Raw genomic sequence first — 14,644 nt, forward strand, 5'->3', positions numbered from 1 at the left:
TTGCTTGGTCTTTTCCCCCTTCAGCCCTGAGTCGGATCCTATTGCAGACCTTTCAGAACATCTGCTTTTCTGTGTTAAAATGGAGCTGATAAAGCATCTGAACTAAACAGTAAAGTGTGACTGAGTTTGTGTTACCAGCCCTTTCCCCATCGGTTTCAGTTTAACTTAGAATTTATTGTGACTGTGTGAATTCACCTGGGAATGACATTGTCTTCATTTGGTGTTGTTTTGTTATGAACACACATTAAACAACAGCTGATGAAAATGTCAAACACATCTTTTAAATTGCAAATGAAATTAGACCCAAATTTAACCTTTGAGCTATTCATTTACTGTTGTAACAAAGAGAAATGTAGTGAACAGTTTGGACACAGTGAGATCCCAAAAACAGTAATGATCTGGTCATTTGTCTTTGAAGTATTTGAGGAACATTTCTAGGCCAGTTTTAAGCTGAATGTAATGGAGCTATGGTACAACTGTGCAGGTGCACTGAGCATCTATGTGTGCTGTGCATGTGGTCACATCAACTGGGGAGCTCTGCACAGAGCCAGGAGACATTTGAGGGAACATAGCGATGGATTCCTTCATCTTCAGAGTCAGAGGATTGACATTGAACTGAGAGGATAGACAGGATCTCAAACTATTGTCCAGAGATAGTAGGAAATGCCGATGCTGGAGTCAGGGATAACACTGTGTGGAGCTGGAGGAGCACAGCAGGCCGGGCAGGGTCAGAGGAGCAGGAAAGTTGATGTTTTGGATCAGGACCCTGCTTCAGAAAAGGGTCCTGACCTGAAACGTCAGCTTTCCTGCTCCTCTGGCCCTGCCCGGCCTGCTGAGTTCCTCCAGCTCCACACTGTGTTATCTCCAACTGTTGTGTTCCCTGCACAGATCTGTCATGTTTTCTTTTTGAATGATCTGAATGGCTATAAATTTAGTGAGATGAGGAGAAACTTCTCTACCCAGAGAGTTGTTGGGACTTGGAAAGCACTGCCTGGGAGAGTGGTGGAGACTGGAGAGTGGGATGGGCTGAGTAGTTCTTTTAGGAGCTGATACAGACGAGATGGGCCAATTGGCCTCTTTCTGTACTGTACAATTCTATAATTTTATACATTGGGAGAGGGGAGTGTGCAGCGGGACCCGGGTGTCCTCGTGCACCATTGCTGAAGGTGAGCATGCAGGTACAGCAGGCAGTAAAGAATGTAAATGGTATGTTGGCCCTCACTGCGAGGGGTTTCGAGTACAGGAGCAGGGATGTGCTTTTACAGTTATACAGGGCCTTGGTGAGACCACACCTGGAATATAATTTGTGCGGTTTTGGTCTCCTTTTCTGAGGAAGGATGTGCTTGGCCACGACGGAGCGCAGCAAAGATTTATCAGGCTGATCCCGGGGATGGCAGGACTGACATGCGAAAGGAGATGGGATCAATTAGGATCATATTCACTGGCTTTGAGAAGAATAAGGGGTGGGATCTCATGGAAATCTGTGAAACTCAAACTGGTCCAGACGGGGGCAATGCGGGAAGGATGTCCACGGTGACTGGGGAATCCAGAACCAGGGGGTCACAGACTGAGCATACAGAGTAAACCATTTAGGAAGGAGATGAGGAGAAATTTCTTGACCCAGAGAGCAGTGAGCCTGTGGAATTCCCTATCACAGAAAGAAATCAGGGCTAAAACATTGTATGATTATAAGAAGTTGGATATGACACTTGAAACTCAAGGGATCAAAGGATACGGGGAGAAGCAGGAGCAGGTGATTGGGGTGGATGATCAGGCCTGGCTGTGATGAATTGCAGAACAGGCTGAAGGGCTGAATGGCCTACCCCTGGTCCTTGTGTTTGGTGCTTTTCTATGCTTCTAAATATTTATCCAGTTCCTCTTAGAAAGTTCCTGCACAATCAGTCCATTCCCTCACTGCAGCGCCCCCCACCCCGAACTCTCCAGCTCTGTTAAGCAGCACATTCCCGATCTCAGCAATTAACTGTGTGAGAACAGAGTTCACCCCCATCTCGTTGCTGATCCTTTAGATTTACCAGCATTTCCTCCACCAGCACAGCTCTGTGATTATGAGCACCTGATTAAATCTTTCCTTTCTCGGCCCTGAGGAGAATACTTCCAACTTTTCCAAGTTATGTAAATTCACTGAAATCCCCTTCCCTGCTTCAGTTTCCCCTCCTGGGTTGGGGGGTGGGTGACAAAGTGCCGGCTTGGGTGGGGGGTGGGTGATGGGGTGCCGGCTTGGGTGGGGGGTGGGTGATGGGGTGCCTGGAGGGGTGGGGTGTGGGTGATGGGGTGCCTGGAGGGGTGGGGGTGTGGGTGATGGGGTGCCGGGTTGGGTGAGGGGGGTGTGTGATGGGGTGCCTGGAGGGGTGGGGGTGTGGGTGATGGGGTGCCAGATTGGGCGGGGGGGGTGGGTGACAGGGTGCCGGGTTGGGTGGGGGGGGGGTGGGTGACGGGGTGCCGGGTTGGGTGGGGTGTGTGTGTGATGGGGTGCCTGTGGGGTGAGGGGAGTGTGTGTGACAGGGTGCCTGGGGGGTGGGTGGGGGTGTGTGTGACGGGGTGTCATGTTGGGTGGGATGGGGTGGGGTGTGTGTGACGGGGTGCCTGGGGGGGGGTGGGGGGCTGTGTGACAGGGTGCCTGAGCAGGGGTGGGGTGGGTGGGTGACAGGGTGTCCGGTTGCGTGGGGGTGTGTGTGACAGGGTGCCGGGTTTTGTGGGGGGGGGGTGGGTGACGGGGTGCTGGGTTGGGTGGGGGTGGGTGTGTGTGTGACGGGGTGTCTGGGGGTGGGTGGGGAGCTGTGTGACAGGGTGCCTGAGCATGGGTGGGGTGGTTGGGTGACAGGGTGTTGGGTTGGGTGGAGGGGGGGGTGTGTGTGACGGGGTGCCTGGGGGGGTGGGGGTGTGTGTGACAGGGTGCCATGTTGGGTGGGGTGGGGGTGTGTGTGACGGGGTACCTGGGGGGTTGGGGGTGTGTGTGACAGGGTGCCATGTTGGGTGGGGTGGGGGTGTGTGTGACGGTGTGCCTGGGGGCTTGGGGGGGGGGGTGTGTTCTTTGTGTTTGTTCACATTGACGGACATTAGCTCAGGGTCACTCGAGCTGTGAGTGACTGATTACTGTCCCCACAGATGCCATCAGGTGGAGTTTATCGCACCTACTGGAGGTGGAGAAAATATCTAACAAATTGCTTTCTTTCTGGTTACAGATTACTCGTTAGCCAAAGTTCCAGATGCCTCCAGTCTGACTAGTTACCGGTTCCCAGCTCGAGGAATGAGCTACATCCTGGTCCCAGGGGAGGCTTTCCACAGGAAAAGTAAGGAGCTTCTATCAAAATATGTCTGAATAAATAGCCCCACCCTCCCCCTTATTAGATCAGTTTCTCTGTCAAGCTTCTTTAATTCACTCATGGGATGTAGGCTTTACTGGCTGGGCCCAGCATTTATTGCCCATCCCTAGTTGCCCCTTGGGAAGGTGGGAGTGAGCTGCCTCCTTGAACCACTGCAGTCCATGTGCTATGGGTTGACCCACAATGCCCTTAGGGAGGGGATTCCAGGATTTTGATCCAGTGACGCTGAAGGAACGGTGACATATTTCCAAGTCAGGATGGTGAGTGGCTTGGAGGGGAACTTGCAGGGGGTGGTGTTCCCATGTATCTGCTGCCCTTGTCCTTCTAGATGGAAGTGGTCGTGGGTTTGGAAGGTACTGTCTGAGGATCTTTGGTGAATATCTGCAGTGCATCTTGTAGATGGTACACACTGCTGCGACTGAGTGTCGGTGGTGGAGGGAGTGGGATGTTTGTGGATGTGACGCCAATCAAGCGGCTGCTTTCTCCTGGATGGTGTTGAGCTTCTTGAGTTTTGTTGGAGCTGGCCCCATCCAGGCAAGTGGGGAATATTCTATCACACTCCTGACTCGTGCCTGGGAGATGGTGGGACAGGCTTTGGGGAGTCAGGAGGTGAGTATCTCCAGCTTCTGACCTGCTCTTGTAGCCGCCCTGTTGATATGGTAGGCCCAGTTCAGATTCTGTATCGAGATATCGTCAGCTGTCTTAAGGCTGAATGGGTTCTGGTATGTTACACATGTCATGGTTTGTGTAGGTGAGTATTTCTTGTTCTTAATCCTTTACCCCAAACAGTTTAAGCGATGACAGGCTGGGAGTCTGCTAGGGGATTCTCCAGACAGGTGTCCTGTGTGTTCATGTCAGCGGTTGTGGAAACTCAGTCCGTCTTGTCCATCGGGTGATCTCTGCCATTATAGGGGGAGGCAATGCCCTTAGTCACTTATCTATTAATCTAGAAAGAAAGATAATATTCTAGTGACCCTGGTTCAAATCCCACCTTGGCCAATGGTGGAACGTCTAGAATTAAGAGTCAAATTACCATGAAATCATTGCTGATTTTCAGGGAAAACCACATCTGGTTCACTAATGCCCTTCAGGGAAGGAAAATGCCATCCTTACCTGGCCTACATGTGACTCCAGACCCACAGCAATGTGGTTCACTCTTAACTGCCCTCTGGGCAATTAGGGATGGGCAATAAATGCTGGTCTGGCCAGTGATGCCCTCATCCTGTGAATGAATAAAGAAAAAAAAATTAAATTCTTCACTTTCAAACAAAAGTGCAGTGTTATTAAAACCCTCAATGGCACGAACAATTAATGGCACATCTAGCCCAACGGTGTGACTTTCTGACTGGAACCTGAGGATGAAGCAGAGTTTCTCCAGATCCCACAGGGAACAGTTTGGTTTTTTGTTGCCCCAGGATTGTCTTTCTGACCCCATCCCTCTTGTTGATCTGGAGATTGCGTGGAAAACCCCTATGTGAGAGCTCACCTTGCCAATGAGCCACACCTTCACCTCCAGCAGGTAGTGGCTGGTGATGTTGGCACAGAACCTGAGGTTTACGATCTGCCCTGCCTGGTGCTGCCACTATTAGGCCACTTACCTCATCCAGCTTTCTCCTTCCACCATCCCCTTCCCCGCAACTGCCCCTGAATCCTGATCCTAGTTAGAATTCACAGCCAATTATATCAACATCAACTAAATTGCGACTGAATCTTTCTTAGGCTTTTAAAATTCGATGAAAAGTAAATTTATGAATGTTCTATCTTGAGACTCAATTCCAGCTGCCAGGAACATGTTGTAAAATTATGAAAGCGACATTTGTAGGAATTGCTGGATTAAAATTAATCCCAGGCGTTGAATGACACCAGTCAGTAATTTACAATTTTCGGAATTTGACATTGAAATTGGAAATGGAACATAACATTTCTGGTGTCTCTGTGAGTCATCAGAGAAAAGACAAGGCGATTCCAGTGTTTTCTTTGAAGCACCCTTTTACAACTGGAAATCCTTTGAAGATGAGAAGGAAAATATGGGCAGCAAGAAGAAACAGAGAGAAACTTTCAATCTTTATCACATCCTGGAAATAACCCTAAAGACTAACTCAGGGAATTACTTTTGAAGAGGTCACCATCTTGCATAATCACCAGCTCCTCCAGCACAGAAAGAGCCCATTCAGGTCACCATACTCTCCTTGAAAGAGTTTAACAATGAGTCTATATAAAAACCAAAAGAACTGCGGGTGCTGTAAATCAGGAACAAAAACAGAAGTTGCTGGAAAAGCTCAGCAGGTCTGGCAGCATCAGTGAAGAAAAAGCAGCAGAGTTAACGTTTCGGCTGCGGTGACCCTTCCTCAGAACTGGTTCTCAAAATGTTACCTCTGATCATTTTCTTCACAGATGATGCCAGGCCTGCTGAGCTTTTCCAGCAACTTCTGTTCTTGTAAACAATTCTTCTGTCTTACTCGCTCCCATGGTCTGACAAGGTTGGCCTTTCAAATGTTTATCCAGTTTAGTTTTGGAAATATCTGTGGAATCTACTTTCACTGGCCTTACAGGCAACGTAATCTGATACACGACAATGCACTGCCTCATGAACCTTCCCTTCCCTGTTTGCTTCCTCATCTTCTATCTCGAACTTGTGGTTTCCAATCTTCCTACAACTGAATATGTTTCTCCTTGCTCATTCTCAGTAAAGATCCAGTGAGGACCAGAGGTGTACAAAATGATCAGAGGTGTAGATAGAGTGGACAGCCAGAGACTTTTTCCTAGGGTGGGGGTAGCTATTACGAGGGGGCATAGTTTGGAAGTGAGTGGAGGTAGATACAGGGGAGATGTCAGAGGTAGGTTATTTACTCAGTGTGCGGTCAGGGTGTGGAATGCATTGCCGGAGAGAGCAGTGGAGTCAGCCTCATTAGGGACATTTAAGCGACTATTAGATAGGCACATGGATGATAGTATAAGGTAGGGGTGGAGGTTATAGAGACTTTAGGATTAGGGTAGAAGTTCGGCACAACATAGTGGGTTGAAGGGCCTGTACTGTGCTGTACTGCTCTATGTTCTATGTTCTCCTCTCCGAGGACAACGCCACCAATTTCTCCAAGCTCTGCACATTCACCAGAATCCTCCATCCCTGGTGTGAGTTTGGTTTGTTTGAAATTATTTTCCACATCCCAGAGAGGCTGTGTGTGATCTCTGTGAGTTAACTAGCTACGGGGTGTGATCAGTGCTTCAATATCCCAGCCAAGGCCCCAGGGCAGTCGGGGGGGAGTGAGAGCTTTGTATTAATGTCCATCACTGTGAACAAGTACAGAGTACCTTGAGCATTTCTAGTTAATGTGTTACAGACGCTATCAGATTAAATCAGGTGGAATTTATTCCAGATGTATTTATGTTAACATGTTCCCTCCCGCTCCATGACATTGGCTTGTTTTTCCAATTATCTTCAATCTGTCCCCTCTAATTTCTGATCCTTCTTCCAGAGGAAACTATTCTCCCTGTTTGATCCGGCAAACCCTCCCCACTTATTACTGTGTAATTAACCAGGCCAGTGCACAACAAGATCCAACTCCTGGGCGCGAGATGAATGGGGAGTTAATTTGCTACGTCTGTGTGGTTCCTGGTTAACCGAGACCACGTCACGCTATGCTGGTGTTTTGGGAGCTTATACCATGACTGGAATTGGCACATCGGGCAAACTGGGCACAATTATGTTTTACAATGCAGTGATCCGTCACCAAATCTCAGAAATGTTCAGTACAAGCATATCTGCGCTAGCTCCCTGAATGTTGACATGCTCTCCCTCCTCCTTTACTGAGGATTCCAACACCCTATTGTCAGCAGGACCCTCAGCTGTGTCCGGCCCACCTCTCAAACCTCTGCCCTCATTCCTTCCCCTCCCTCCCAGAACAACGTCAGAATTCTCTTTGTCCTCAAATTCACCCCCTCCCCCAAGTCTCCCACTCAAAGGATCATCCTCCGCCATTTCCCCCACCTCTGGCAGGGTGCCACCACCAAACACATCTTCCCTTCCCCTCCCCTGTCATTCCTCCTCATCTTTGGATGCTTTGGAGAAGGTGCAGAGGAGGTTCACCAGGATGTTGCCTGGTATGGAGGGCGCTAGCTATGAAGAGAGGTTGAGTAGATTTGGATTATTTTCATTAGAAAGACGGAGATTGAGGGGGAGCCTGATTGAGGTCTACAAAATCATGAGGGGTATAGACAGGGTGGATAGCAAGAAGCTTTTTCCCAGAGTGGGGGACTCCTTGAAATTGTGACCCCTCGTGAGAGGGGAGAAGTTTAAGGGAGATATGCGTGGAAAGTTCTTTACGCAGAGGGTTTTGGGTGCCTGGGACGTGTTGCCAGCGGAGGTGGTAGAGGTGGGCACGATAGCATCATTTCAGATGTATCTTGACAGATTCATGAATGGGCAGGGAGCAGAGGGATACAGATCCTTGGAAAATAGGCAACAATAGATAGAGGATCTGGCTCGGCACAGGCTTGGAGGGCCGAAGGGCCTGTTCCTGTGCTGTAATTTTCTTTGTTCCTTGTTCTGTCTCTGTCTTAAAATGTGCGACCCCTTATTCTGAGTCCCACAAGGGGAAGCAGCCTTTCTACATTTCCCCCATCGAGCCCCGAGGGTCTTGTATTTTTCAATCAGGTCACCTCTCATTCTTCTAAACTCCAACGAGGTCAGGCCCAATCTCCTCAAACTCTCCTCCATAAGATAGTCCCTCCATCTCCGGGATCAGCTAAGTGAACCCTCCAATGCCAGATCTCTCCTAAGATGAGGGGGCTCTGGAGTGGTGTGTGAGGCATTCAGAACAAGGGTTGGGCTTAAAATTAAAGCCTGTTCATTCTGAGATAACATTAAGGGAGTACATCTTCACACAAAGAGCAGTAGAACCCGGAACGATCTTCCTCAGAAAGCTGGCATCAGTGAAGCAGAGTAAGAATTATGGAATCATGCAGGGCCAATGAAATTTACACGAGAATCAAAGAGTGGAACAGGTTTGGAATGGTGTTTGAGCTGTTCCTATTCTTAAGTTAATGGAAATATTTACATTTTTAGTAATGTATATGAAGAATGTCAAATCTCTTTCCCCAACTCCCTATTTTTAATCTTGCATTTTTCCATTGTTTAAAATATAATCAAAACTTGAATGACCTTCCAATTTAACAGGTTGGGATAAGTAGGATTTGAATGTAGTCTGGATGGTTCTGAAAGTGAATGACTGGTTATATTTATTGGGAAGTCAGTAACTAGCTCTGCTCAACGGAGAGTAATTGTTTTAAATGACGTGTGTAACAACATATTAGATATAATGGGAATAGACCCATTCCAACAGACTCCTTTAGCCATCAACAAGTTCTGCTGAACTCTACATTAAGTACACAATGCCTCCCTACCTCAGAGCTGGAGAGACAATGATGAAGTTTCTCCGTGAGTCCTTGAAACTCGGTGAGGAACATTGAAGCAGGAATGTGAGGTGGCCCACCTTCAGGGAAAAAAGAATACAAGATTTGGAGGAGAAAATTGCAATGTTGGAGCTGCAAAATGCAGCAAAGAGAATCCAACTCTGTCCCAAAGAATGGTCAATATCTAGGGCCTTTTGCCCAAGCGTCCAACCTTTCAAATATATTGGAAGGACCTTGTAGTGAATTTAACCAGCCTTCACACGATGTGGAATTACTTTTCAATCTTTAACCACATTAACCAATTGTGCATCTGTCATCAAACGTCCTAGTTTTGTCAGCTATTTCTTGAAAGAAGTTTGTCTTCAGATTGTACTCGGAGCCCAGGATTGTAGATTCTGAATTACGTAGTTTCAACTTTTGACAATCAATATTTAACCTGTAACCAAAACAAGGTTGTTGGAAAAACTCAGCAGGTCTTTCTCCTCCACAGATGCTGCCAGAGCTGCTGAGCTTTTCCAGCAACTTTGTTTTTGTTCCTGATTTACAGCATCCGCAGTTCTTTTGGTTTTTATTTCATATTTACCCTGTGGCCTCCCTGTAACCAACTTGCTCTTTTCTGGATACATCCTCTCTTCAGCTAAGACCATAAGACATAGGAGTGGAAGTAAGGCCATCCGGTCCATCAAGTCCACTCCGCCATTTAAATCATGGCTGATGGGCATTTCAACACCACTTCCCTGCACTCTCCCCGTAGCCCTGGATTCCTTGTGAGATCAAGTATTTGTCAATCTCTGCCTTGAAGGCATCCAACGTCCCGGCCTCCACTGCACTCTGCGGCAATGAATTCCACAAGCCCACCACTCTCTGGCTGAAAAAATGTCGTGTCATTTCAGTTTTAAATTTACCCCCTCTAATTTTAAGGCTGTGCCCACGGGTCCTAGTCTCCCCGCCTAACGGAAACAACTTCCTAGTGTCCACCCCTTCTAAACCATACATTATCTTGTAAGTTTCTATTAGATCTCCCCTCAACCTTCTAAACTCTAATGAGTACAATTCCAGGATCCTTAGCCGTTCATCATACGCTAAACCTACCATTCCAGGGATCATCCGTGTGAATCTCCGCTGGACACGCTCCAGGGCTAGTATGTCCTTCCTGAGGTGTGGGGCCCAAAATTGGACACAGTATTCTAAATGGGGCCTAACTAGAGCTTTATAAAGCCTCAGAAGCACATCGCTGCTTTTATATTCCAACCCTCTTGAGATAAAGCTGGTGATGCTCCTACCACTTGAGGCAGTTTCAAATGGGGAGGCGATGGCCTAGGGTTTGATTCCTAAAATTCAGCCAATGTTCTGGGGACCTAGGTTTGAATCTTGCTACGGCAGGTGGTGGAGTTTGAATTCACTGAAGAATCTGGAATTAGGAGTCTCATGATGACCATGAACCCACTGTTGCTCATTGGGGAAAACCCATCTGGATCACTAATGTCTTTTAGGGAAGAAAATCTGCCACCCTTACCTGCTCTGGCCTACTTTTCAACTCCCACTGCTTTTCTTTTCTTCCTTTTATAATCTCTGTTCTCTGTATACCTAAGTAAAGGTATACTTGTCCTGAGCTCGGATAGCAATGGTAACAGTGAGAGCGAGCCCAGTGCAGAGGAGAGTGGACCCAGCACGGACCGTGCGTGAGTGCATATTTACTTTTCCGGGGCGAACGCAGACTCCGAATCACCAGCTGCTACACTGGTGGAGCCGATGTTGGTGAGATAGGCCCAGCGGTGAAAGATGGTTCCTGAGGATTGGCAACTTTGTTGTTGGTTGGACCTGGAGTAGGCAGCAGCGAGGTTGTGGAGGATGGATGGCAGTGAAGGCGTCATCGACAATGAGCTCGCTCAGGGGTGATGGGCTCTCTTTGAGCTTTATCTTTGTTTTAGTTTCCCTTTATTCTTACATTATTCAAAATGGCACCAAACCATGGTGACAAATGAAAGCTTTCCACTGTTTTCTATTATAATAGTAAAATACTCGTGACAGTAAAATCATCCGTTCACGTGACTGCAGAGCTGCAGCAGTGTTTATAAGGCAAAGATAGGTAGAGTTTTGAACAGTAAAGGAATTAAGGGTTAGGGTAAGTGGGTGAGTGGAGCTGAGTCAATGAAAAGATCAGCCATGATCTTATTGAATGGGGGAGCAGGCTCGATGGGCTGGATGGCCTGATGAGTAATAAATGTTGGCCTTGCCAGAGATACACACATCCTACGAGTGAATTTTTTAAAAAAATTGCTCTCGGCTGTTGGGGCCCCTTGGTTGGAAGATGAGTTGGGGAGTGGGTTTGAGAGTTCAGCATCATCGTTTTCCTTCACCCTGTGTTGCCCCCCTGTTGCTGTGACATTATCAGAATGTAACAACATGTTGATTTTCTGCCTTCAGGAGGGCCCACTCACAGGGTGACCACGAGGGATAGGAAGGAGGGGCGACCCCCTAATATTAGATAGTCAGTAGTCACACAACACCAGGTTATGGTCCAACAGATTTATTTGAAATCGCATGCTTTTGGAGCACTGCTAACAAATAAATCTGTAGGAAGGTAATCTGGTGTTGTGTGATTTCTGACTTTGAGTCCACCCCAGTCCAACACTGGCACCTGCACATCATTAATAATATGTGAATCCTGGAGTTTGTCAGTTCCTTGGGCAAATAAGGAAAAGCATCGTTTGAAGTGAGTGTGTTTGTGAAATTTCACGCCTGGGTTTAAGCTACTTTTAGAGATGGCAGTGAATTAGCAGCTAAATACATACGAGAATTGAAACCAGTTTGAAGAGGATCACAGCCTTTGAAACAAGGCAGAGGGGAACAGGAAATTAAAATGCTGATGGAAGCTTTCACTCGCAGGAAGCCGTGGGTTATAAATTTTGAGCTTTCGCTACATTCTGCTGTCTAATGTATTCTGCCCTTCCTATTTAAACCATCTAACACTGATGGGTTTTTAACGAGAGTGTTCCTATTTTTAGCTATAGTTACTTCTGGTTGGAATTTCTCGATTAGATGCAGGAGGTAACAATTGAGTGATATTGGAATGGTATCGCTGCTCCAGTATCTCACTAGCAGACTACCGAGTATATCAGCAGCCCATTAGAGAAACTGTGTGAACTATACACACACATTATTCACCAGTCAAGTGGTCACAAGAGAAAACATGGTCTTCAGGTGTGAGTTGACTGCGTTTCACTTTTTAATGTTGTTGTCTGTTTTCTCTACCCTCCCCCGTCCCTCCACCTGCAGCTCAGACCACCATCGTAGGCCTACTGTACCATACCATGCACCAATACTACAAGCAGATAGACCCTCTGCAAACCAAGTAAGTACATTATTGTATGCTGCTGCTGGCTAATCTGGAAAGCTATGGACCTGATAGTTTAGTGCCAGCTGGTAATGGAACAGTGCGCATTTTACAGAATGTACTGCCAAGCATTTGATAATGAGTCTGTGCCAGATAATTCTGTTTCGCATACAGAACGCAGATCGCTGATGACAATTCCTGACAATGGGACTTCTTTCAGTTTTGTGCCAGGGTCAGCTGGGAGGATATGAATGGTGCCATGCATACCACCAGGTTCCCAGTTTACATTGGCATGCTGTTCAATGCTGAAAGGGGGTATTGCAGGTGCAGCAGGTGCAGAGGCAGGAAAGGATATGTTGGGCTTCACAGTGAGAGGATTTGAGTACAGGAACAGTGGTGTCTTGTTGCAATCATACAGGGGCCCTGGTGAGACCACAGCTGGAATATTGTCTGCAGTTTTTGACCCCTTCCCTGCAGAAGGACGTTCTGGCTGTGGAGGGAGTGCACCAAAGCTTGGCTGACTCCTCAGACGGCGGGATGACGTACGAATACAGTGGATCAGTTAGGACTATAGTAACAGGAGGTTAGAAGACGGAGGCAGGATCTCATAGGAAGCGATAAAATTCTAATAGGACTAGACAGGGTAAACACAGGAAGAATGCTATTGATGACTGGAGAGACTGAAGCAAGATGCAAGGATTAAAGATATGGAGTAGGCCATTTGAGACTGAGATGAGGAGAAATGTCTTCACCCTGAGAGTGGGAAACCTGTGAAACGGGAGGCCAAAACATTGAATATTTTCAAGGCATTAGATATACTTCTTAGGCTTAAAGGGATAAAAGGGTATGCGGAGGAAGTGGGAACAGGGTACTGAGATAGATGATCAGCCATGGTTATATTGAATGGTGGAGCAGACTCCGGGCCGAATAGCCTGGCGTTGCGCCTGTTTTCTACTTTCCGAATTCACTGACTCATCCAAGGGGAAAGTGCAGTGGCAAAGTGGGAATGCTAAAGGCTGGTGAAGGAAATGTCTCCAAAAATGATCGACTGCCCTGATGGGTCACAGATGGTAATACATTTGCAGATGAAGCTAAAATTGGAGGTGTGGTGGACAGCAAAGAAGGTTACTTCAGAGTACAATGGGACCTTGATCAGATGGGTCTACAGGCAGATGGAGTTTAATTTAATAAATGTGAGGTGCTGCATTTTGGAAAGGCAAATCAGGGCAGGACTTATACACTTAATGGTAAGGTCCTGGGAGTGTTGCTGAACAAAGAGACCTTGAGGTTCAGGTTCATAGTTCCTTGGAAGTGGAGTCCCAGGAAATAGGATGGTGAAGAAGGCATTTGGTATGCTTGCCTGTGTTGGCCAGTGCATTGAGTGCAGGAGTTGGGAGGTCATGTTGCAGCTGTAGAGGATACTTGTTCGGCCACTATTGGAATATTGTGTACAATTCTGGTCTTCCTTCTATGAGAAGGATGCTATGAAACTTGAAAGAGTTCAGAAAAGATTTACAAGGATGTTGCCAGCGTTGGAGAGTTTGAACTGTAGGGATAAGCTGGGGCTATTTTCCCGGAGGCATCGGATGCTGAGGAGTGACCTTATAGAGGCTTATAAAATCATGAGGGGTATGGATGGGATGAATAGACAAAGTCTTTTCCCTGGGCTGGGGGGAGTCCAAAACCAGAGGGGCATAGGTTTAAGGTGAGAGAGGGGAAAGATTTAAAAGGGACCTTTTTCACACAGAGGATGGTGCGTGTGTGGAATGAGCTGCCAGAGGAAGTGGTGGAGGATAGTACAGTAACAATATTTAACAGGCCGTTAGATGGGTAAATGGGTAGGAAGCATTTAGAGAGATATGGTCCAAGTACTGGCAAATGGGACTGGATTTAATTAGGATTTCTGGGTGGGCATGGACGGGTTGGACTGAAGGGTCTGTTTCTGTGCTGTACAGCTCTATGTTAAGGTGCAAGCTGGACTGACCGACAAGGGAGGTGGGGGTGGGGAGGTGCGGTTTACTTTGAGACAGAATTATCCAGGGCACTTTGAGAAGCCCAAGCCACCAGTGAGCTTGGGGGGATTTAGGGGGTAGCACAAGGTTGTGGGTCGAAGCCCCTCTCCAGAGAGGCCGTCTCTCACAAGTAGAGGTGCCACCTTACGGAGGAGATAGATTCCACGTGTCCAGTGAAGAATTAAGCAATTTTGCAGCACTGTTCTGAGGAGGAGCAGCTGTCTTCCCAGTATTTATCCCTCTTCTAAGATTGTTCTTTTAAAAACAAAGGTGATCTGCTCATTTACCGCATTGCTGTTTTGTGTGAGCTTCCTGTGTGCTGATTGGTTGCCACCTTTCCTACACTACAGCTGCAGTCACTATGGCACTTTGTAATGTCCTGCGTTTGTGACAGGTGCTATATAAATGCAGTACCGTTGTCTCTTTTGATTATGTTGCCTAATTCTGGTAAATTCCAATCTTTCAGCTTAGCCATTTTCTTTACCTTAAGTGGTTTAGACTTCGTATTAGACAGGATTAGTTCTATCCTTGGAATTGCT

General features: G+C 47.2%; 1 protein-coding gene across 4 annotated transcripts in view; it reads left to right on the plus strand.

Moving 5' to 3' along the window:
* Positions 1-14,644, plus strand: part of adgrd1 (adhesion G protein-coupled receptor D1) — a 259,133-nt gene that overhangs the window by 40,401 nt on the left and 204,088 nt on the right. For all 4 annotated transcript variants that reach the window (XM_059654884.1, XM_059654887.1, XM_059654885.1 and 1 more), the window contains 2 exons: positions 3,204-3,311; positions 12,036-12,111. In XM_059654884.1, the coding sequence (XP_059510867.1) occupies positions 3,204-3,311; positions 12,036-12,111 (184 nt within the window). The remainder of the gene's footprint in view (positions 1-3,203; positions 3,312-12,035; positions 12,112-14,644) is intronic.

Source organism: Stegostoma tigrinum, chromosome 26, assembly GCF_030684315.1.
Source record: "Stegostoma tigrinum isolate sSteTig4 chromosome 26, sSteTig4.hap1, whole genome shotgun sequence".
Classification (NCBI taxonomy): Eukaryota; Metazoa; Chordata; class Chondrichthyes; order Orectolobiformes; family Stegostomatidae; genus Stegostoma; species Stegostoma tigrinum.